The sequence below is a fragment of the Bos indicus x Bos taurus genome, chromosome 25, assembly GCF_003369695.1.
Source record: "Bos indicus x Bos taurus breed Angus x Brahman F1 hybrid chromosome 25, Bos_hybrid_MaternalHap_v2.0, whole genome shotgun sequence".
In the NCBI taxonomy this organism is placed as follows: Eukaryota; Metazoa; Chordata; class Mammalia; order Artiodactyla; family Bovidae; genus Bos; species Bos indicus x Bos taurus.
The window spans coordinates 21,151,734-21,175,609 of NC_040100.1; the positions used below are offsets into that span (position 1 = coordinate 21,151,734).

General features: G+C 52.7%; 2 protein-coding genes across 4 annotated transcripts in view; one reads left to right on the forward strand and one right to left on the reverse strand.

Annotated features, from left to right (window-relative positions):
- On the forward strand, window positions 1-23,283 carry ERN2 (endoplasmic reticulum to nucleus signaling 2). Of its 3 annotated transcripts, none has more exons than XM_027526516.1 (22): window positions 1-110; window positions 2,329-2,434; window positions 2,773-2,806; window positions 3,032-3,104; window positions 8,152-8,224; window positions 8,364-8,471; window positions 8,794-8,895; window positions 10,430-10,694; window positions 12,740-12,818; window positions 12,911-13,058; window positions 13,161-13,282; window positions 13,965-14,120; window positions 14,381-14,552; window positions 19,329-19,413; window positions 19,543-19,732; window positions 19,814-19,913; window positions 19,989-20,188; window positions 21,685-21,832; window positions 21,922-22,049; window positions 22,565-22,688; window positions 22,772-22,839; window positions 22,930-23,283. In XM_027526516.1, exons 1-22 carry the CDS (start codon window positions 27-29, stop codon window positions 23,140-23,142), a joined length of 2,778 nt encoding a protein of 925 aa, XP_027382317.1. In that variant the 5' UTR covers window positions 1-26; the 3' UTR covers window positions 23,143-23,283. The 3 variants fall into 3 exon arrangements, with proteins under 3 accessions (XP_027382317.1, XP_027382318.1, XP_027382319.1); XM_027526517.1 differs by having other exon boundaries at window positions 14,384-14,552; XM_027526518.1 differs by lacking the exon at window positions 8,794-8,895.
- Window positions 23,233-23,876, reverse strand: part of PLK1 (polo like kinase 1) — an 11,150-nt gene continuing 10,506 nt past the window's right edge. Inside the window, exon 10 of the mRNA XM_027526520.1 lies at window positions 23,233-23,726. Within this exon, the coding sequence (XP_027382321.1) occupies window positions 23,520-23,726 (207 nt within the window). The 3' untranslated portion in view covers window positions 23,233-23,519. The remainder of the gene's footprint in view (window positions 23,727-23,876) is intronic.

The following is a 23,876-nucleotide window of genomic DNA, read 5'->3' on the forward strand; positions in this document are numbered from 1 at the left end:
CCGAGCGGCGGCCGTCTACGCGGGCTATGGCGAGCGCGGCCCGGCGGTCCGGCCCGTGGCCCCGGCTCCTGCTACAGCTCGCGGCGCTCCTCGGGACGCTCAGGCCCCAGGTGAGAAGCGGGCGGCCGCGGAGCCTCCAAGCTCCGGTCGGGGGCGCAGGCGTCCGGGGGTGCGGCGGGGCCACAGGGGGCGCCTCGCCCTCCCCCGGGTCCGGGTGGCCCCAAGTCAGCCCCTAGCCGGAGAAAACCTCCTCGTCTGGGGGAGTTGTCGGTTGCTCCACGAGCTGCAGAGGGGACCCAGCATCCCGCCCCTCCTGCGGCGTAGGGGTGTGGGGAGAGGGAACAGACCGAGGGAGGGGGCCCTCGCTTTCCTGCCAGGCCTCTTAAAACTTCTGGAACCTGGCTTCCTTGGAACTTGAAAGGTTCCCTGTGGAGAAGTGCGCCCACACACCGATTTTTACAAATTCAGGGGGATCACAGCGCTCCCCCTTACCAGTGACTGGACCCCGAACTTACAACCTCTGGGATAAGTAAGCTGGACTTATGGGAATCTGGTTCAACCGTGCCGGGAGCGGAAAAGTCCAGTCTTACAGAAATGCAGCGAGAGGGAAAAGCCAGGACTACAACCCAGGAGTCTAACCTATAACCCCCAGAACAGTTATTGGGCTCCCAGAAGCAACTGTGCCCAAGTGGCTCAGATGGTAAAGAATCTGTCTGCAACGTGGGAGACCCAGGTTTGATCCCTGGGTGGGGAAGATCTCCTGGAGAAGGGAATGGCAACCCACTCCGGTCTTTTTGCTAGGAGAATTCCATGGACAGAGGATCCTGGAGGGCTACAGTTCATGGGGTCACAGAGAGTCAGGCACCACTAGCAACTAACACACACACACACACACACACACACACACACACACACGCAACTGCTCGTGCCACCCCAGGCCCACTTCCAGCTTGAGACCCACCCCATGGTTGCCATCTAGGAATCTGAACACAGTGTGGCCAGATTGGGTGTTTCCAGGGAAAAAAAATGAGAAAAAAAGCTAGAAATGACAAAAATTAGAAACTTGACTTTTTAAGTGAAATCTTTCCAATTTTTAGAAATTGGTAGCTAACTGTAGACAAAATTTTAAACCCCCTGATGGTCAAACAAAACTTGACTGTGGACTCAGTCTGCAGCTTCTTGCCCAGGACAGTCTCCCTCCTGCCATGTGGCAGATCACAAAACAGGGCAGAAAAAGAGAGGGCTCAGAGGCAGCTTCCTGACTCTACTCCAAAACCATTGGCTTGCCCCCAAACCTGAGAGTCCGGGGGCAGGATGTGGCCTTTGCAGAGGTGCGGCAGGGCCACCCGGATGTTAGAGTTCCTGCTAGGAGCTCAGCCCCACCCTGTTTGCTCAAGGAAGGGCTGGAGCAGGTGAGTTAGCCCAGTGGGGGCCAGCCTCCCTACCATGGCCACCCCCAGCCTTGGTCCAGGGGGCCCCCTGCAGGCTGGCACCAAAAGTAGCTGGGCCGGTTTGGGGGGCGGGGGTGCAGAATGGGTCTTCCCCAGAGAGGCAGACAGTGAAGCCAAGGAGAAAGGGACCAGGTGCTGGAACCAGAGAGATGGTGGTTCAAGTCCCAGTCCTGCCATTTATCTGTGTGGCTTTAGGCTGATTACCTAACTTTTCTGAGCCTTAGTCTCCTTCACCTGTACAGTGCTAAGAATAATAGCACCTCTTTCTGGACTCCTGTGGTGATCCAGTGCTGAAGACTCTGTGCTCCCAACGGCGGGGGGCCTGGGTTCGATTCCTGATCAGAGAACTAGATCCTGCATGCCAAACCAAGAGCCCTCAAGTGAAAGTGAATGTGTTAGTCACTCATGTCCAACTCTTTGCGACCCCATGGACTATAATCTTCCAGGCTCCTCTGTCTATGGAATTCTCCAGGCAAGAATACTGGAGTGGGTTGCCGTTTCCTTCTCCAGGAGATCTTTCTGACCCAGGGGTTGAATCTGAGTCTCCTGCATTGTAGGCAGATTCTTTACTGTCTGAGCCACCAGGGAAGATCTCATGCTACAGCTAAAATCCAGCTAAGCCAAATAAAATTTTTTAATAAAAGCATCAGTCTCTTAGGGAAGCTGTAAGAGCCACTGATGTCCTTTTGTAAAGGAGCCAGGCTCCCAGCTCCCACTGTCGCCCCTCTCTAGGGTCTTGGAGATCAGGAGGTGGAGCCAACAGCTTTCCCAATCATCCATCCTTCTTTCTGTTTCCCTCTGGGGGACAGGGAGTCCCTGCCTGGAACAAGGACTAGGGTGGTCCCAGGCCTCTCAGAAGGCTTTGTTTCCACTGCAGGTTCAGAGCTTCACGCCAGAGAACCTCCTGTTTGTGTCCACCCTGGATGGAAGTCTCCACGCCCTGAGCAAGCAGACAGGAGACTTGAAGTGGACGCTGAAAGATGGTAAGAAGGGCTGCCACTCCTTGGACCTCGAGCTGGGGGAGGTCATCTCAGGATAAGAGCATGGGGTCTCGAATCCAATACTCAGGTGTCTTCAGTCAGCTTTACCATTTACCCAGGCTGTGTGGCCTTGGAAAAGTCACTTCACCTCTCTGAGCCTCAAGTCCTCACCTGTAAAATAGGGCCAAGGGTAACGACCCTACCTACAGGAGAGGTATTACATTACGCTCATGACAAAATGCTCGGTTGGTGTCCGGCACACGGTAAGTACCAATGTGAGGTATGCCTTTCAACGGAGAGTCTGGAGGGGACTGCTCATGGTCGTGTTCTTGTCCCTGCAGAGCCCATCATCCAGGGGCCAACGTACGTCACAGAGTAAGTGGACTGGGCTCTCTCAGGGCATGGACAGCTGGGAGATGAGGAAGCCAGGGTTGCCTGGAGGGGCATGTGGGCTGGAAGGAAGGGAAGAAATTCGGGTCTGGAGCTCTGTGGCGCCTCCTGTCGGGGGTGGGCTCCTACTGGCAGGGAAGTTGGAGGGAAGGGGCCCTCTTGGAATCAGGGGGCGTGAACGAACCTTCCCCCCATTCCTCTGCCCCACAGGACTGTCTTTCTCTCAGACCCAGCTGATGGCAGCCTGTACATCTTGGGGACCCAGAAGCAACAAGGATTAATGGTGTGTTTCGTACTGTGCTTGGATGGGCGAGGATCAGGACTTCTGTTACCCAGGGCACCGAGGGGGCTGTAGGGCCAGAATCTGAGTGTCCTGTGGAGGATGAAGTCTGAGAGCACTATGGCGAGGCTGTCTGGAGGCTGTCTGTTGAGGTTGGGAGTTGGGGGGTGACTCTGGCTGTATCTGTACAGCAGGCTGACTGTCAGGTCTCTGAGAGTGTCAGGAGCTTCTCCAGGGGCTCTGAGGGTTTTTAGGGGAAAGCTATGTATTAGTTGTTTAGTTGCTGTCATGTCCTACTCTTTGCAACATTGTGGACTGCAGCCCACCAGGCTCCTCTGTCCATGGGATTCTCCAGGCAAGAGTACTGGAGTGGGTCACCACGCCCTTCTCCAGGGGATCCTCCCTACCCAGGGGTCGAACCTGCATCTCCTGCAATGGCCAATGGATTCTTTACTGCTGGGAAGCCCATGTATCAGTTACTTTTTGCTAAATAACACATCGCCCCAAAACTCAAACTTCAAATGCAGACAGTTTATTTAACTCATTTTCGTGGGATGACATTTGAGGCTGGACTCAGCTGGGCGGTCTTGCTCAAGCATCTATGGTCAGCTGTCGGTCAGCTGGCTCTTTTTCTGAAAGCTGGTTGGTAGTTGGCTGGCTTTGGACAGGGGCCCCTGGCCCAGGGGTCTCTCATCTTTAAGCAGACAAGCCTGGACTTGTTCACATGGTATCAACAAGGGAATCAGAAGCAGCAGGAGGGGCAAGGCCAGGGCATGAGCAGTTTTCAAGCTTTGCTTATTCTCTTATCCCTTACTATCCACAGAGGATCAGTTCCAGGTCAAGCTCCCACCACCAAAATCAGAGGGTGCTCAAATCCTTTGTGTAAAACGGCACAGTATTTGCATATAACCTAAAGGTATCCTCCCGTATACTTTAACCCATCTTAGATTACTTATAAGACCTAATACAATGTAAATGTCATGTAAGCAGTTGCCAGGTGTGCAGCAAAGTCAAGTGTTGCTTTTTGGAACTTTCTGAAGCTTTTTTTTTTTTTCCCCCCAAAAATATTTTCAATCTGCAATTGGTTGAATCTGTGGGTGTGGAACCCCTGGATAGGGAGGCTGTCTGTATCACATTCGCTAATGTCTCATCAGCCAAAGCTGGTCACGTGGCCAAGCGCAGAGGCCGGCAGTGTCAGAGCTCTGACTGTGCCATGGGAGGCCTGCCAGGACGGGCTTACTCTGTGATTAGGAAACTGAGTTGATAAGAGATGTTGGTGTGTTCATGGTGTGTCCCACAGGCAGGCCCCAGCAAATAGACAGCACCCTCCTACTGGAGAGCTTAAGGACGTTTTATTAATGGGGTTACTTACAAAGATGGGGGCCTAGTGTTGTTGTTGTTCAGTCGTGTCTGACTCTTCGCGACCCCATGGACTGCAGCACTCCAGGCTTCTCTGTCCCTCGCCATCTCTCCAAAACGTCTCCCGAAGTTTGCCCCAGTAGTACTGGAGTGGGTTGCCATGCCCTCTTCCAGGGGATCTTCCCAACCCAGGGATAGAACCCAGGTCTCCCTCGTTGCAGGTAGATTCTTTATTGTCTGAGCCACCAGAGAAGTCCAAGAATCTGGAATGGGTAGCCCTGCCTATCCCTTCTCCAGGGGATCTTCCCGACCTAGGAGCTGAACTGGGGTATCCTTCTTTGCAAGCAAATTCTTTATCAGCTGAGCTACCCACGGGGCCGAGGGTAGGAGACCGGAAGGCAGGGTGCCAAGTGCTATGGCCCGTACCGTGGGGTGCTATTTATCAGCTCTAAGACGGTGGGGGGAGCAGTTATCACTACCTGGAGCTGGAAGGGCTTAGGGGAGAGGACCACGTGACAGGAGGCCTTTGGGGGAGAGGCACAGCCAGCCCACGATGACTCTGGGAGAGGAGCCCAGGGAACCCTCCCCCTGTCCCTGCCCCTTCCCTTATCCCAGCCCCACTGGAAGCCAGAGCACAGGGCAGCCACTGATGGGATCCACACGAGTGTGTCTCCCAGGAGAGAGGCAGAAAGCAGACCTCCTGTTCATCCAGCTGTGTGTCCGCCGTCGGGTCTCATGGGGCAGGTGTGGCTGTTGGTGACATCACTCCCCTGCATCTGGGATAAAGTCCAGTTGTCCCAACAAAGCACATCAGGACCAGCTCACTCCTGCAGCATCTTCACTCACCCACAGGCACCTATGTGCACACACACGTGCACACACTCACACTGATTAATTTCTTGAATATGCCAGCTCTGGGGCTTCACCCAGATTTTCCCCATAGGGTTCCAGACTGCCTGGGTTCCAGCTTGCTGCAGTAACAGCACACACATCCCCGTGGATCCACAGGGCTTGCTATCTTGCTCACACCATGTGACTCACGTGGATCCTCGGGGGCTCTGTCCACTATGGTCTCTTGCAGACCCAGGCTGTCAGATGCTCCGTCTCAACCTGGGCTTCTCCCGCAGCAAAGAGTTTGGAAAGTGACATGGTTTCTTCTGCACCCTCCCTTCGGCTAAATTGGGTTTCATGGCTGTGCCCACTTTAAGCACAAAAGTCGGGTAATCTCACCAGGAGCCCAGAAGGAGAACCAGAATATTTGTGAAACATGCTCCCCTTCCCCATGCTGGTTCCTATTCATCCCCCAAGGCCCAATTTAAAACCCAAACTCCTTTCCAGCCCATGATCTTGCCTCCAGCTTGCCTCCACTTCCGTCTGCCCTTCTCCATCCCCACTCCCAGCGCACTGGCTGTTCCTCAAACATGCCACTTGGGCTCGTCAGTAGGTGGCCCTGCTGGTGGTCTCAGCATTCTGTCCCTCTGCCCTCCACGTGCTCCTGAGCCTCACTGCTCCCTTGGATTGAGTTCTTACTCTCTAGCCTCCCTATGTGAAATAGCGCCTCTAATCACTCTATCCTAGCTTTCTGAGTTTGTTTTAATAACAGTTACTATTACCCGGCATTGTCGTTTATGTGTTTTTGTTTGTTTATTATCATACACACCAGAAATGTAACTCTGTGCAGAAAGGCACTTGGGCCCCAGCACCCAGCTAGTAATAGGTGAAATGACTGAATGAATGAACGCACCACTGAACATCCTCCTTCAGTCCTTCCTTCCCGCCCACCTGCATCAGGTACCCTCAGCTTCTGTGCTCCCCTATCACAGCACTAACCTTACACGCCAACTGTAGGTTGTATTGCCTTCTTTTGTTGTCCGTCCTGACTCAGTACATGTTTGTGCCTGGGGCGCTATCTTCTAAGAGCTCTGTATGTGGAGTTTGGGGATTTTTTTGTTTCACTTTGATATAATTTCAAACCTAAGGGAAAAAAATGCAAGGATAGTACAGAGCAATTGTTTATTCCCTTTGCCCAGCTGCATCGATTTTTTTTAACATCTTATCACTTTCACTTTATTATTCTCTCTTAGTAGATAGATACAGATAGATAATCTTACATGTATGTGTATATATGTGTATATATACATATATATATATGTATATAAAGGTCTTCCTTGATAGCTCAGTTGGTAAAGAATCTGCCTGCAATGCAGGAGACCCTGGTTTGATTCCTGGGTCGGGAAGATCAGGTGGAGAGGGATAGGCTACCCACTCCAGTATTCTTGGGCTTCCCTTGTGGCTCAGCTGGTAAAGAATCTGCCTGCAATGTGGGACACCCGGGTTTTATCCCTGGGTTGGAAATATCCCCTGGAGAAGGGAAAGGCTACCCACTCCAGTATTCTGGCCTGGAGAATTCCATGGACTGTCAATGGGATTGCAAAGAATCGGACATGACTGAGTGACTTGCACTTTCACTTTCATATATATAAAATTTGTATTATTCTATCTTAATAGATAGATATAGATAGATAATATTAAACATGTATATATAATTTATATTATTCTATCTTAATAGATATAGATAGATAATATTCCACATGTGTTTACCTATAGATATAGACAGATACTATTACATGTGTATATATAAAATTTCTTTTTCTGAACTCTTTGAGAAAGAGTTGCAGACATTCTGCCCCTTTATTCCTAAAGCATCATTGTGTATTCCTAAACAAGGACTTTCTCCTATACAACCTGAGTGTAAATTCTCAAAATCAGGAGATTTAACATTGAGGCAATAGGGTTATCTAATCCACATCCATATTAATGTTTCACTTTTAAAAGACTTTACTTAATCAATTATTTGTTTTTGGCTGTGTGGCAAGCGGGGGCTACTCTCTAGTTGCATCTCACAGGCTCCAGAGCACTCAGGCTCAGCTGTTACAGTGTACGGGCTTGGTTACTGTGGAGAATGTGGGATCTTCCCAGAGCAGGGATCAAACCCATATCCTCTGCATGGGCAGATGGATTCTTAACCACTGGACCACCAGAGAAGTCCTGCATTAATTTTGTCAAGTGGCCCAACGGTGTGCTTTATTGTCCAGAACTTGAACTAAGACCACCCCTTGCATCTGGTCCTCATGTCTCTTGAAAGAGAAAGTATCAGTCGCTAAGTTGTGTCCGACTCTTTGCAACCCCATGGACTGTAGCCCGTCAGCTCCTCTGTCCATGGGATTTCCCAGGCAAGAATATTGAAGCAGGTTGCCATGCCCTTCTCCAGGGGATATTCCTGACCCAGGGATCAAAGCTGAGTCTCCTGCATTGCAGGCAGATTCTCTACCATCTGAGCCACCAAGGAGGCCAGCCTTGTCTCCCGGGTGTCTCTTAATCTGGCACAGTTATCCAGCATCTCCAAGGCCATGATGGCCGCTGAAATTTTCAAGTCTCAGCGAGTGTTTCTGAGGTTGTTAGTCCAGGAGTGCATGATCAGGTGGCATCTTGGTGCTGGGGGTGGGATTTACTGCAGCTCCTTCAGAGGTCGTGTAGCAGAGTGGTTAATTGTGCAGGTTCTGGAAGCTGGCTCTGCTACTTACAGCTGTGTGACATTAGCCAAGTGACTCAGCCTCTCGGGAAATGGATATGATCATCGTTGTGCCCAGCGAATAGGTTGCATGTGTTTCTCTGCTCTTCCTGCTCCCAGAGGCTGCCCTTCACCATCCCTGAGCTGGTTCACGCCTCCCCATGTCGCAGCTCTGATGGCGTCTTCTACACAGGTAAGCATCCCTCCAGCCTGGGGTCCTAGTCCAGCAGGGATAGGACCGAGGTCCAGCCAGGCCAGCGGGGCATGGCGCGGACAGGCTGCATGCCCTATCTATCCCATCTAGAGAGCGGGCACCCTTTCTACCTCCACAGGCCGGAAGCAGGATGCCTGGTTTGTGGTGGACCCTGAGTCAGGGAAGACGCAGATGACACTGACCACAGAGCGACCCTCTACCCCCCGCCTCTACATCGGCCGGACGCGTGAGTCAGCCCCCGGCTGCTCCCCATGCTCGGGACAGCCCCCGCTTTGGCTCTGCCCAGGCCTGGCAGTTGCTCTCCACGCTGAGTTCAAGCCAGTCAATCACTCTGTCAGTCAACAAACTTGTCACTGAGCACTGAAGAAGGAGCCAGGGACACGGCAGTAACAAAGCAAACCTGGTCGGGCCATGGTGATGCTCACAGAGTCTGGCCTCCAGGCTGGGTGCTCGGGAAGCCCCTGCCTCCGCAAAATGAGGTCTCCCGGGTGGGGGTGGAGGAGCGTCACGTGGGTGTTCCTGGTAACCCCGCTTCTGGGTGTCCCCAGAGTACACGGTCACCATGCACGACCCCAGGACCCCAGCCCTGCGCTGGAACACCACCTTCCGCCGCTACTCCGCACCCCCTGTGGATGGCTCACCTGGTAAATGTGAGTGTCTCCCTGCCCTGGCTCCACCTTAGAGCAAGGTCTCCAACTCAAGGAACCCTGAGTGGCATCCACGACCAAGCCCCACCACATTCAGACCCATCTGATCCCCTGAGGGACCCCACATACTGAATGATACCCTCTTGATGGACAGCCTAGGTCACCCACTCAGCACACAGCCTCTGACCCTCCTGTACCCTGAGAGCTTTCAGCATCCTGACTCCTTCACACTTGCAGTGAGCTCAGCCAGGTCACCCTGGGTGCTACCCAGACCCCAAGTGACCCCCAAGCAACCCCTGCACACCTGAGCAGTCCCCATGTGTCCCAACTGACCCCCAGTGTTGACAGAGATGAGAGATGACCCTGAGTGACTGCCCCTAGAGTCACCACCCCCCTTGATATAATGAGTGCCCTTTCCTGTGTGGGTATGCTTCCTGCTGCTGCTACTGCTGCTAAGTCATTTCAGTCATGTCCAACTCTGTGTGACCCCATAGACGGCAGCCCACCAGGCTCCCCCATCCCTGGGATTCTCCAGGCAAGAACACTGGAGTAGGTTGCCATTGCCTTCTCCAATGCATGAAAATGAAAAGTGAAAGTGAAGTTGCTCAGTCGTGTCCGACTCTTAGCGACCCCATGGACCACAGCCTACCAGGCTCCTCTGTCCATGGGATTTTCCAGACAAGAGTACTGGAGTGGGGTGCCATTGCGATCTTGGGTAATATAATATTACAAAGAAATTGCTTTTCTTCTGTTATTGTTCAGCTCAGTCATCTTCATATATGTTTAATCCATAGTAGTCACTTGTGTTATTTCATTTCCTTCTGTTTTGGGTTTTTTTTTTTCATTTCCCTTAGTATATCAATATATTTGTTACTGGTTTCTAAGAACTCATTTATGACTAAAGGTGTCAACCATTTGTCATGCAGTATAAATGAAACACCGTATTTTATTGCCATCAATTTACTCTGGTATTCGGTATTTTGGTTGTGTATTAAAATATAATCATGTTGTGTTTAAAAAAATAATCGTAACTGCCCTTCCTAAATGCCTGAATGACCCCAAAGGTACCCTAAGCCACTCCCAGACCCTGACTCCACCATTCCACCTGAGAATTCACACAGGCGACCCTGACACATCACAGGTGACACCCACAAGGCCCCTAACTGAGCCCCCTTCACATTCTAAATGACTCCCATGTTACCCACATGTGTCCAGACCACCCTGACTGACCAACAGCCAGACCATGACTGACTTCCCCACATCCTAAGTGACAAGGACTTATTTGCACACCGGAGTTGCCTTTGGATGACCTCAGCTTACCCCTACATCTTACACAACTGTCCCGTTGAGCCTGATCAAAGTGACTCAGTGAACTTCCCATGTCCTGATAACCCTCCAGTGATCTCACCTGACCTCCACACACCTGAGGGGCCCTGCTGACAGCCCACCCTGAAAGCAGCTTCCCCACCCCAAGATGCTCCAAAGCGCCTCAGGGCAGGGCTCCCTGACCACATCTCCGTACCATCTTTCCCGGCAGACATGAGCTACCTTGCATCCTGTGGGATGGGTCTGCTGCTGACCGTGGACCCAGGGAGCGGGGCGGTGCTATGGACGCAGGACTTGGGCGTCCCTGTGGTGGGCATCTACACATGGCACCAGGAGAACCTGCGCCAGCTACCCCACCTCACACTGGCTCGAGACACCCTGCACTTCCTCGCCCTCCGCTGGGGCCACATCCGACTGCCAGCCTCAGGCCCCCAGGACACGGCCACCCACTTCCCTGCCTTAGACACCCAACTGCTGTAAGTACCCATGTCTGAGGGCCAGGGAGGAGCTTCTGGAAGTATTTTGACCAGTGTAGCCCAGGTCCAATGGGCAGGTATGATGTCCAACCATGACAGACCAGTACAGCTGGACCAAAGGTCACAGTATTTCAAACAGTTTGGTAAATAACCAGTGCCCTGCGTGCCCACCATGTGCTCCCAGGACCCCTGGATAGCCTCACTGTTCAGCAACTGGTAGGGTAAAATCTGGCCAAGGGAGGGCCTCCGTATCTCCACCCCCGTGCTACAGCTGGCATCTGTTCTGATTGGTAGGTACCGTGTGTTTATTGGGGCTTTCCCGGTGGCTCAGTGGTAAAGAATTTGCCTGCAATGCAGGAGGTGCGAGTTCCATCCCTGGGTCAGGAAGATCCCCTGGAGGAGGGCATGGGAACCCACTCCAACTTCTTGCCTGGAGAATCCCATGGACAGAGGAGCCTGGTGGGCTACGGTCTATAGGGTCGCAAAGAGTTGAACTCAACTGAAGCGACTGAGTGCACAGGCACATGTGTTTATTGAATTTTAAAACCCTTAAAAGTGACCCTTCCTTATAACACCAAATGCCTTAGTATCCCCCTCTTGGGGAGCCGGGAGACAGACTGGGAAAATCAGGGATTACCCATTAATTCAGTTGGTTCTCCCAATATTAATTGAGCATTTGCTACATAGCAATCACTTGCTAGGCTCTGGGAGTACAGTAATATAGCCAGTGTTCTGACCTACAGAAATCTCAGAGTCTAGTGCAAGAGACAGGGGTGTAAAGAGGTAATCACGATATGGTATGATAAGGGAAGAGATAAGAGAAGTATAGTGTGTCATGGGAATGTATAAAAGGGCACCTAAATCAAGACTGGGGGCAGGAGGCAATCATAGAAAGTTTCCTAGAGGAAGGGACATACAAGTTGAAACCTAAAGGGTGAAGAGAAAACAAGAGAGACAGATCATGGCAACCAGGAAACAGAGTAAGTTAATAAAACAAGGCTGGAGCACAACTCTGAGCGGAGAAGAAGGTCTGAGGCTGTTAAACAGGGATCTTATCAGGTCATTTGAAGGGTTTAGGATAAGGTTAAGGAGAAGGCATTGGAAGGTTTTAGATAAAGAAGTGATTTGATCATATTTTCATTTTGGAAAGATAACTGGCTACAGTGTTAAGTCATCTTAGTGCTGTGGGGAGGAAGCAGGCACAGAACATTGCCTTAGTTCAGGCAGAAGACACTCTGGACTAGGACGGAAACAATGGAGATGGAAATAAGTGGAGGCTAACAGATATTAAGAGGAGAAGACAGTATTTGGTGATTAGAAAGTTTGATGATTGTGAGCAAGGAGTCACCAATTACCATCAGGTTTCTAGAAGCACATGAGTGCTGTTGTTTTCAAAGGTAGGGAGCACTAGAGGAGGAAATGGGGGAGGAGGAGGAGGAGGAAGAAGAGGGGAGGAGGAAGAGAAGCAGGTAAGGAATGAGGTGATGAATTCAGATTTAGAAAACTGAGCTCCTGGAAGAGGTCTGGGCTAGAAACAGATTTAGAAGCAATGACTGTAGAGTTTCTATCATTAGCTTTTGCTATATAACCAATCACTCCCCAAATTTAGGGCTTCAGAATGAACATTTCTTATTTTTCAAGATTTTGTGGGTCAGCTGAGTGGTCTTCTGGTCTGGGCAGCCAGCTGGCAGCTTGGCTGAGCCTGGACAATCTAGAATGGCTTCACTCACCTATCTCATAGTTAGTGGATTTTTTTGGCCTATGGGGTATCAAATAAGGTCTCTCATACCCCTGCACAGTAACCTTGTTTTCCTCTTGTGGTGGTCTCAGGTTCCAAAGAACCCCATGAGAAGGCAAGTCCCCATGCACAAGCATTTCTCAAGCCTCTGATTGTCTCATTTGCTATTATTTCATTGGTCCAAGAAAGTCACATGACCCAGGCCAGAGTACGTGTGGGCTGGAACAATAGAAGGACACCAGTATGATGGGACTGAAACTGCCCGCCACCTTCACTCATTCTTCTCCCCTTTCCTCTCCCCCACTAGGATGACCCTGTATGTGGGGAAGGATGAAGCTGGCTTCTATGTCTCTAAAGCACTGGTTCACACTGGGGTGGCCCTAGTGGTGAGAAAGGGCCTCTGAGGGGCTGGAAAGAGGGGATGAAGCAGGAGAGAAGCCCCCCGCCACCACTCATGACTCTCCATCTTCTGCCGTAGCCTCGTGGCCTGACCCTGGCCCCCACCGATGGCCCCACCACAGAGGAGGTGACACTGCAAGTCTCAGGAGAGCGAGAGGGCTCACCTAGCACTGCTGTCAGATACCCCTCGGGCAGCGTGGCCCTCCCTAGCCAGTGGCTTCTCATTGGTGAGACCCCTTCCACCCAAACTTAAAGGACCTGTGAGCCCAGCTTCTGAGCTAGAAGGCTGAGGTCACCTTCAGCCCCCTGACCTTGTCCCTGCCCCTTAGGACACCATGAGCCACCGCCAGTCCTGCACACCACCATGCTGAGAGTCCATCCCACCCCAGGGAGTGGGGCTTCTGGGACCAGACCCTCAGAAAGCATCCAGGCTCCAACTCTCTTCTTGGAGGTCAGTGTTCGATAGGCAGAGGGCCTGTGGGGAGATGCTGCAGGGGTGGGCAGCCCTGGACCTTTTCCTCAGGCTTCTAGGCATAACATTTGAGGTGAGTCACCTGATCTCACAGTTTCTCAGAAGAAAAACTTTTTTTGTTGTTATTGCCAGAAAAAAGCGTTACAAGTGTCAAAACGGTATTGGCTATCTAAATTGTGAAACACGGGTCACGGTTTTCTTTATTCTTCAGTTTAGAGGTGGCAAAAGATTTATCAAGTGAGAAAATGAAAATGGAAAAACTATAAAGGTATGCCTTCCTGGGAGAGGACTGGACAAGAGTTGCTAGTAGTTCAAGGTTAGAAGGAACAGGCATGCTCTGTTCTCAGAATGACATGATTCTCAAATCTGGTTGCTTATCAGAATCACCTAGGAGCCCACTCCAACCTCACTGAATTCAGAATCTCTGAAGGCAGACACTTGTATTGTTTGGTGATGTCCAAGAGTATCTGGCTTTTTTAGTGACACCCCAGGTTTCCTGGGGCACCACAATTTTCAGCACCACGGAGAGCGCCAAGTTTGCCATCATGTAGACCACTCTCCACCCCTTCAGCTAAGCCCAGCCGTGTACTGCGTGATGAATAAGGGTTAGGGGTTCTGTAGCAGGAGGGGCTGCTTATAGTGGAAGCCCCTTTGTCCTCAGCTCCTGAGCCTGAGCCGGGAGGAACCTCCGGACGTGGAGCTGCATCCTGAGAAGAAAACCTCAGCGCTGTATCCAGGCCTGGGACCCCAAGACCTGCTGGCAGCCAGTCTCACTGCTCTCCTCCTGGGAGGATGGATTCTCTTCCTAATGAGGCAGGTAAGCCCATCACCTCTGACCTCAGGTCCATTTTATGGTCTTCCTAGAGGAACTCTGCTCCTCTCCAAGACCACTTAGCGAGTTTCTCCCTCACCCAGGTCCAGTTCTATCCCCTGCCTTCCTCTTAGCAGCTCCCAGGTCCTCGATACTGTGCTCTATATGTCAATGCTCCAGGGACCGGCCATCTCAGACACAGCTTCTGGGCCCATCATGGGGCAGGGCTGGCTAGGGCTGAGCCCTCTTCAGCCCCCATATTTCAGCAGCAGCAGCAGCAGTTGGCAGAGAAGCAGCAGCACCAGGCTCCCCTGGCACCTGCAGGCCCTTCTGACATCTCACAGGATGCTCAGCCCCAGCCCTCCAGTGCCACCCTTCAGAGCCAGAAGAAGCTTCAGAATCCCCCAGAGCAAGGCCAGCCACTGGAAGACCCTGAAGGTGAGCTCACATGAGCAAGAAAGGTCAGAGTCAGGGACAGAAAAGAGAGAGGCAGGTTTAGCTCCAGAATCAGATTATTGGAACAACTGCTGTTGTTCAGTCTGTGAACTGAACAAGTTGTATCTGACTCTTTTGTGACCCCATTGATTGTAGCCCACCATGCTTCTCTGTCCATGGGATTTCCCAGGCAACAAGACCGGAGTGGGTTTCCCATTTCCTTCTCCAAGGGGTCTTTCTGACCAGGGATCCAACCCACGTCTCCTGCCTTGGCAGGTGGATTCTTTACCACGAAGCCACCAGGGAAGCCCACCCTAAATGAGTGAACAGGAGAGAACTTTGAATAGTGCCTGCTGTGAAGTGGAGCCCTCTAGAAATGTTTGCCATCATTTTTGCTGTTGTCATTATGTTCAGGGACCCTGGATACAGATAGAACTGGTATAGATCTAAGTCCACTGTTAATTTTGATAAATTGCTTGACTCCTCTGAGCTGCAGTTTTCTCATCTGTCAAGTGAGAATGATACCGCCTACTCCATTACATCACCTCATATGACCGGTTTACCATCACCACTATTATTAAATCATGCCAAGCTGGTGTTATTAATATGTGTTAAAAGAATATCCTGTTTGGTAATAATAATAGTAGTAGTAAATTACCTAGGTACCCTTTGGTTCCTTTTCTCTTTAGAGCTTTTTATTTTTTTTTTTAACATTTTCCTCTCTTCTCTCAATTTCATCCTATAAAGAAGCCCTTTCAGGCTTCCTCTGGAACCTGTGGGATGCCAGGGGAGCTTCCATGTGCTTTTATTGGTCAGTCCAGGCTGCTTCTCTCCCGCTTCTTTGGCACTGCTCAAGCCCCCGCCTCCTACCTTGGGGCTACTCTGCTGCACCACTAACTCAGCCTGAAGTCCGCCCCATATTTAGTAGGATGCTCCCATGCTGCTTCCGAAGTTCCCCTTTGTGTTCACCCCCCCCTCCACCCTGTGCTGAGAGGAAAGCAGCTTCCTTCCTGGGGGCTCAGCTCCTGTAGAAAGCCCCCCACGGCAGAGTTGCCTGAGCCCTGAAGGTTGCAGTTCCGGTTACTTTCCTGGCTCGGGGTGGGTCCACACAACACTCCATCGCACCCTGAAACACTTCTTCTTGGACCTTCTGACTCAAGCCGAGTCTTTCCCCAGATGACCCAAACACCACGTTGTCCCAGGTGGTTCTTGTCAAAAGACCTTACTGTCCCTCACCACCACGGTCTACTAGACGCAGTTACTGACGGGATGGAATTCCTTCCCCCAGACATCTCCTCAGTCCCCTCGTGGGTCTGAAGATACCACTAACCCACAGAGGAAGAGAAAAGAGGATGTTGGATTCCAACCCTGGCTCATCCAGGCTCCCCTGTTATATGAAATACTTAAACTTCTTTACTCACTGTGAAAAAACAATCAAAGTATTATCAGTGCTTCAGGACAAGAATCTAAGAAAATAAAATACCCAGCTAGAGCATGGTCATTTTGTGACAAAACTCAGTGGTAACAATCTCTATATAATATTGAGTTCCCTCTGCACTTTAAAAGAAACCTTTCTATTTCTTTTACTTTCTTTAAAGTCTTAATAAGCTTTACTTTGGTATTTTCATAACTTCTAGGAAAGCATGGAAGGGACAGGTAATTATTAAGTGCTGTGGTAAATGCTGTGATGGGGATGGAAGGATACAGGGAGCTGTAGGAACACAGAGGAGGGTCATGGAGCTCTGATGTGGGGACATAGGAAGTGTCCTCAAAGTGAAGTTAGGCTTGATCCCAAAGAGAAGAAGGAATTACCCAGGTGAGCAGGGCAGAGTGGAGCAGGAACCCTCCAGGTGGCCCCAAGAGCACAGGTGAAGGTTCAGAGATGCGAGAAAGCAGGGTGCACATTCTGGAAGCTGAGAAGAGGGTTGCAAACTCATGCTTCCGGGTGGGTCAGGTGGATAAAGCAGAGAAGCGAAGCAGTCACATAGGAGAGAGAATAGGGAGTGGTGGGGACTGTGGCCAGCTGGAGAACAGGTGCTCGGGCTAAGCCTGCCTTGCTTACTGCTGCAATCTGGACCAGAGCTTGACTCAGGAATTATCTGTTGAGTTAGTGACTGACACTGGCCACCAGAGATTCTTAGATTAGACAGCACTCTTAATAAATATATGCAGAGTGAATATGTGCTAAGCAGGTATGACGTATAGGCAGAGTTAATGGCTAGGACTTGCCCATTCAATATGCAGCAATTTGGAGTCCAGTGTATCGAAATCTTTCATGCAGGGAGAGTCAAATAAACACATGTGGCAGATGGCAGGAAAGCTTCGAGAACCACTCTCCAAAAGAGCCCTGCACTCCTATGGCAGCCCCTAACTGCCTTAGGGGCTGTTCTTAGGACATCTGTGTCAGGAACTCTGACCTCGGAACCTTTGGTCCTCCTCTCAATGCAGGGAAAGGAACGTTCCTCAGGACCTTTTCATGGTTCACAAAATCTGCAGTGGAGCCCTGCCCCACTCTCATTTAACCTCCACCAATGCATCTACACGTGCTTGGTAGGGTGTCCTCCAGGACTGCTGGCTACATGGTACATTCAGCAGCAAGTGGGCACAATCAAGCTGGCACAACCAGCTAAAACTGAGAGCTAACATTTATATAGCACTTACTGTACACCAGGCCCTGTTCTAAATATTGTGCATGTATGAAGTCATATTCACAAGGTAGATACTATCATTATGCTGATTTTATAGAAGAGGAAATTGAAGGCAGAAAGGTTCATGACACTCCCACCCCGGACTCACAAAGCCAGTATGTAGCAGCCCGGGAACTCACAAGCAGGTCAACTTTGGGATGGTATCTCTGTTTGAATTTTGGCAGTGCCCATGAAGTAGGTAACTGGCTTGAATGGTTTCCCAAGCTGTGTAAAAGAAGCAACGCAGTACCTCACATATTTCTGGGGATCTCAGAGGGGATTCTGACCATACATCATGTCCCCACCACATGACAACTTTTGATTCCTTTAGAAATTCTCCTGTGTTTGTTGCTTCTCCGTTATCATGATATAGAAGGCTGAGCAAATGATGGTGAATATGTTTGTGCAAACTGAGCCTCCTGATTCATTATTTCTGCATTCAAGAACTTCATGGCCAGAAGTCTGGCCTCCATCCCAGCACTGAGGGTCCTCCTGAATCTAGAGTTAGTTCTGAATCTAACCCAGAAAGCACGTAGTGAGTGTTCACGAGGGCATCCAGGCAGGGGAGGCAGACATGCAAAAAGACAGGAAACCAGCAGAACCAAGCGAGTGGTACAAAGCGGTACAAAAGAGGAGCCGGAAGCGCTCAGGGACCCTCACCTGGAGCCAGCTGAGCAGGGCTTGTCCAAACAGGCTTTCTGGCAACTCTGTCCCTGCTTTCTGAGCTGCTGGAGAGACAGGCCCAGCTTACCTGTGTGTGATGTGCTTCCAGCATGGCCCCAAGACCACGGTCCTGAGGGTGGAGTATACACATTTCAGGGTACACACATTTCACTTACTGCCTGCATCTCATCAGCAGAGAGTTTTTAAGCAAATAACCTAGAGCAGTGCTAAGGGACAGCTTAATACTTTGCTCACAGATCTCTGACGCTGATTTTCATTTGCTTTTCCTAGAGCCGATTAGAGACTAAAGCTGCCAGCTCTTCCTAGGGAGAGTGTTCTCAGGACCACGGAGGGGCACACAACTCTAGAAGCACAAGATGCACTTAGCTGTGTGCATGGGGCCCCCTGGGTGCTGAGCAGGAGCCTGCCCTGTGCCTGGGTCATTGTGAGGGGTCTCTCCCAGGTGACCCGAAAGGAAGAGCAGTAACTGCCCAATTCCTCCACTCACCTGAGCCAATCCCACCCACCCTTTCTTAAAAAAAAAAAAATTTATTTTTGGCTGTGCTGGGTCTTCATTGCTCCTGAGGCCTTCCTCTAGTTGCTGCAAGGCTGGGGGTGGGTGCGGGGGGGGCGGCTACCTCTCTAGTTGCGATGCACGGGCTTTTCATTGCGGTGGCTTCTCTTCTTGCAGAGCACAGGCTCTAGGCACATGGGCTCAGTAGCTGCAGAGTCTGAGATTAGTTGTCCTGCGGCGTGTGGAATCTTCCCAAACCAGGGTTCGAACCCGTGTCCCCTGCACTGGCAGGCGGATTCTTAACCGCTGGACCACCAGGAAAATCCAAACCCACCCTTTGTAACGGGAAGCCAAGGCCTTCTGGGGGCTCCCTGCTTCCCTGGAACTAGTTCTAGACAGTTCAGCATCCACATGCCCACTGCTCCCCGCCCACCTTGACCCCCGCCCAGGACAGTCTTTTCTGCCACAGCCTTCACCTTCATCATGCTTCCGGCTGACAAAATTCACTTTCCTATTTGAAGCCAATACCTTAGTCGAAAGGGTTTATTATATTAGTAAGTGGTGGAGGTGGGGAAAGGAAAGAAACCTGGGCAGGAAATGCCAGAAGAGGGAAAAATGATAAAAGAGGACAGCAGAGCAGACCTCCCCCCCCACCCTTTTTCCCATTAATCCTCAGTAATATTATGCAGGATCCTTGACATAGTCCGCCTTTACAGATGAGAAAACCGGGGCACCGCGGTTAGGTCACTTGCCTGGAGTAAGTGGTAGCCTGAGGCACTGGACCCTGTCTGGCACCCGGAGGGGCATGGAAGCCGGAGGCTGGAGAGAGATCGAGGTTGGGGAGACGGGTCTGGACTGGGCAGGGTGGCAGCCATGGGCAGAGGCCCCCTGAGACCCCCTCTCCTCTCCCCCCAGCTGAGCAGCTCACCGTGGTGGGGAAGATCTCCTTCAACCCCAAGGACGTCCTGGGCCGCGGGGCCGGTGGGACTTTTGTTTTCCGGTGAGTGGCAGCCAGGAGCTGGGCTGAGGTGGCCACTATCCCTTGGAGAGCACCTCTTTCAAAGAACCCCCAAGGTGGGTGTGGATCCTAACGATTCCCTTTTCGTCTGCCCTCTGGACCTCCACCCAGGGGACAGTTTGAGGGGCGGGCGGTGGCGGTCAAGCGGCTCCTCCGTGAGTGCTTCAGTCTGGTCCGGCGGGAGGTGCAGCTGCTGCAGGAGTCGGACAGGCACCCCAATGTGCTCCGCTACTTCTGCACCGAGCGGGGACCTCAGTTCCACTACATCGCCCTGGAGCTCTGCCGGGCCTCACTGCGGGAGGTGAGGTCTGCGCTCAGGGGTGGGAGCAGGGCCGGGGGTCCTGGGCTGCAGGGTGATGCTCTGCCCCTCACTGCTCCCCAGTACGTGGAACACCCAGAGCCGGACAGCTGGGGCCTGGAGCCCGGGATGGCGCTGCAGCAGCTGATGGCGGGCCTGGGTCACCTGCATTCCCTACACATAGGTACCAGCCCCTCCCGGCCTCCCTCCGAGCCCCTGCCTGCCCCCCTCAGCTCTCAGCTCTGCTCTGCTCTCACAGTGCATCGCGACCTGAAGCCGGGCAACGTCCTCATTGCGGGGCCCGACAGCCAGGGCCTGGGCAGAGTGGTCCTCTCAGACTTCGGCCTCTGCAAGAAGCTGCCTGCCGGCCGCTGCAGCTTCAGCCTCCGCTCGGGCATCCCGGGCACAGAAGGCTGGATGGCGCCTGAGCTCCTGCAGGTCCCACCTCCGGACAGCCCTGTGAGTCCTGCTACCCCAGGCTGCAGGCATGCCTCCCCACCCAGTGTCTCTGCTGCCTGGGCTCTGGATCACCCGTTCTGTGGCCTTCAGTGACTCCTCCCAGCCTGTTTCTTCATCTGTAAAGTGGGGATAACTCCTCCCTTTTTCCCCTAGGGCAGTGGTTCTCAACCAGGGGTGACTTTTGCCATCACTGGGCAATGTCTGGAGACCTTTTGGGTCGTCCATTTGGCAGGGAAAGGGAAGTTGCTACTGCCACCTAGTGGGCAGAGGCCAGGGATGCTTGTGAGACACCCAATGCACAGGACGGTCCTCCAGGACCAAGAATCATCTGGTCCAAAATGTCAACAGTCCTGAGGTTGAGAAGCACTGAGCTAGAAAATGGTTTTCATCTCTACTGTGGTGTAGTCACTGAGGAGCTTGAAAAAATCCAAGTGCCCAGGCCCTACACCCAGTAACTGACCCCCAGCGACTTTACTGTGAAGCCAGAGTGGAGAGCCACCCAGATTGGAGGGTTTGGGGGAGCATCAGATGAGCTAATGGTTTCCTCAGTTGGTGCTAGTGGGAAAGAACCTGCTGCCAATGCTGGAGACTTTAGAGACGCAGGTTCAATCCTTGGGTCAGGAAGAACCCCTGGAGGAATAACTGGTAACCCATTCCAGTAGTCTTGCCTGGAGAATCCCACGAACAGAGGAACCTGGCGGGCTACTGTCCATAGCATCGCAGAGTCGAACGCGACTGAAGTGATTTAGCATGCGCACACACACATGAGCTAATGTAACTGAGTCATAGAGCAGTGTCTGAACCCCGGAGGCACTTGGAGACCCAGGATCACAGATTTTTGAGTCAGTGTTCAGGGGGACGTCATAGGCATGGATGAGAGTAACACACAGGCGAACAGACAGAGTCACCCTCACCCCTGAAGTCGAGCGAGAGCTAGAAGTGGCAACGTGGAGACCCAAGAACCAGGGCACTGATGTTAGGAGCCTGTGCGGGTTTTGATTTTTTTAATTTGCGGCCACCATTTTAACTTCCGAGAAATTCCACATAAGTCTAGATTTCTGGATTCTTTTGCAAAATCAAAAGCTCTGCCACCCAGAAAGTCCCCTGGAGGCAACCAGCTGCAGCTGAGTGCCAGAGGCCAGCTGTGGATGGGGACGGTACCAGATCACTGTCCCCACTGTTGCCTTATTGCCTCATGCCCAGCCAGCTTCACTCGGACATGTCAGCATCACCCACCAGACCTGGAGGAATAACGCGTGGAGACCTAAACTAGAGGCTCAGTGGGCGCAAAGATTCTGGATGAAAACCACACGTCCCTTCCACTAGTGCAGAGGGGAGGGAATGTAGGGCCACGAAGATGCATCTTGGGAAGCATCCTTGACTTCTAGCCTGAACCAAATCCCAGGCTGCTGCCACACCAGCCCCGGGCAGAGCGCAGCCAGGCAGACTTCCTGGAGCAGAGACCTCCTCCTCATCTTTGTCCCTCTGGCCCCCAGACCAGCGCAGTGGACATCTTCTCTGCAGGCTGCGTGTTCTACTATGTGCTTTCCGGTGGCAGCCACCCCTTCGGAGAGAGTCTTTATCGTCAGGCAAACATCCTTGTGGGGGCTCCCTGTCTGGCTCACCTGGAGGAAGAGGCCCATGGTGAGGGTGACCTGGGCTGGCAGAGGAGGGGGGTAAGCAAGGCAGAGGCTGGACAGGCTTGAAGCCACCCCTCCCTCTTGCCCCTGCAGACCAGGTCGTCGCCCGGAACCTGGTAGAGGCCATGCTCAGCCCCCTGCCGCAGGCTCGCCCCTCCGCTCACCAGGTGCTGGCCCACCCCTTCTTTTGGAGCAGAGCCAAGCAGCTCCAGTTCTTCCAGGTCAGCTGGAAATATGGAGAGAGGCCTCAGAAAGTTTGGGTTCTGAGCAAGGGAAATCAGGTTGGCTGGGGGAAAGAGACTCATCTGTGTTCCAGGCAGCCCAGCTCCTTGATCTAAACCAAGACAGAGCCCAGACTCCCAAACGCTGCCCTCTCAGCCCTGCATGGTCTCCTCAGCACTGCTTTCCAAGCCCAGCTGCCCCTGGTGTGAGGACATACCCCATTCCTTTCAGCCCTAGTTATCTCTTGTGCTATTCCCATGCCCAGACAGCACATTCCACTTCTGTGACCTTGAGTCACTGAGCCTGTTTGCTCGTCTGTAAAATGGGGAAAACAGCGCCTCTGTCACAGGTTGGACTAGACCCTGTGTAGCAGAGATGCTCCACTTGACAGGAGGCAACAATCCTTTACCCTGAGCCGAGCAGCTCTGGCTGCTACACGCCCCCAGCCATTGGACCCTCCTGGCCTGTGGCCTCCAATCCCGGTCAGGAGGCTCAGCAGCTCTGTGGGTCCTAGGACGTCAGTGACTGGCTGGAGAAGGAGCCTGAGCAAGGGCCCCTGGTGATGGCGCTCGAGGCAGGAGGCTCCGAGGTGGTCCGGAGTGACTGGCACAAGCACATCTCAGTGCCATTGCAGACAGGTAGAGGCCAGACTCGGGGGGCCCGGGAGGTCGAAGGGACGCCCCAGCAGGGACGGCTGTGCCAACGCCTTCCCTGCCCACAGATCTGAGAAGGTTCCGGTCGTACAAGGGGACGTCAGTGCGAGACCTGCTTCGTGCTGTGAGAAACAAGGTGTGTTCCAGGGCTCGGGAGGGGCCTGGACGGTGGGGAGGCCTGAGGCCTGGTCCGGCTGAGCCCCAGCTCTCTGCTCCGACCCTCCAGAAGCACCACTACAGGGAGCTCCCAGAGGAGGTACGGCGGACGCTGGGCTCTGTCCCCGACAGCTTCGTCCAGTACTTTACCAACCGCTTCCCACGGCTGTTGCTACACACGCACGGTGCCATGAGAAGCTGCGCCTCCGAGAGCCTCTTCCTGCCTTACTATCCACCGGCCACAGGGGTGAGGGGGCCGAGCCCGGGGGCAGCAGGGAGCTGAGCCCGCCCGGGTCGACAGACCAGCAGAGGCCAGGCCGCTGGGGCCACCGGAGCAACAGCGTGTGCCCCTCAGGGAACACAAGGAGGAAAGGAAGATTCACGTATGTTTAATGTGTATAAAGGCAAGCACAGTCCCGAATTCAACAGCCACGTTCTGTACAATTCATAGGGTGGGCCTGAGGGCAAGGGGAGAGGCCACAGAACCCACACGGAACATGTACAAAAATAACTTACACAGCAGCCCCCACCTGCAGGGATGACGAAGGTCTCGCCCTGGCCCCCAGGGCTGGGGACACACTATAAAGTGGCACCACGGTGCTAACCAGCATGGGCCAAGGTGCTAGTTGGGGAGGAGGCGCCAGTCCGGGGGGTGGGGGGCTATGAGGAGGCCTTGAGGCGGTTGGCGGCCGAGCGCGAGCTCAGCAGCTTGTCCACCATGGCGCGGGCGTAGCGCAGCCGGCTGGCCAGCTCCTTGGAACAGCCGTACTCCTCCAGGAGGCTCAGGCGGTATGTGCGGAAGTCCCGCTTCTCGTCGATGTAGGTTACGGCGGCCATCAGTGGGCACAGGATGAGTTTGGTGTGGTCCTGTGAGGGAGAGGGCAAGAAGATGGACAGAGGGGTTACTGGTGATTGAAGACCCCAGCTGCTACTGTGTGTTGGCAGGAGTAGAGGGAAGATGGGCCAGCTGGCAGGAAGGGACACATTTCATTTCTTTCTACTGCTGCTGCCAAGGAT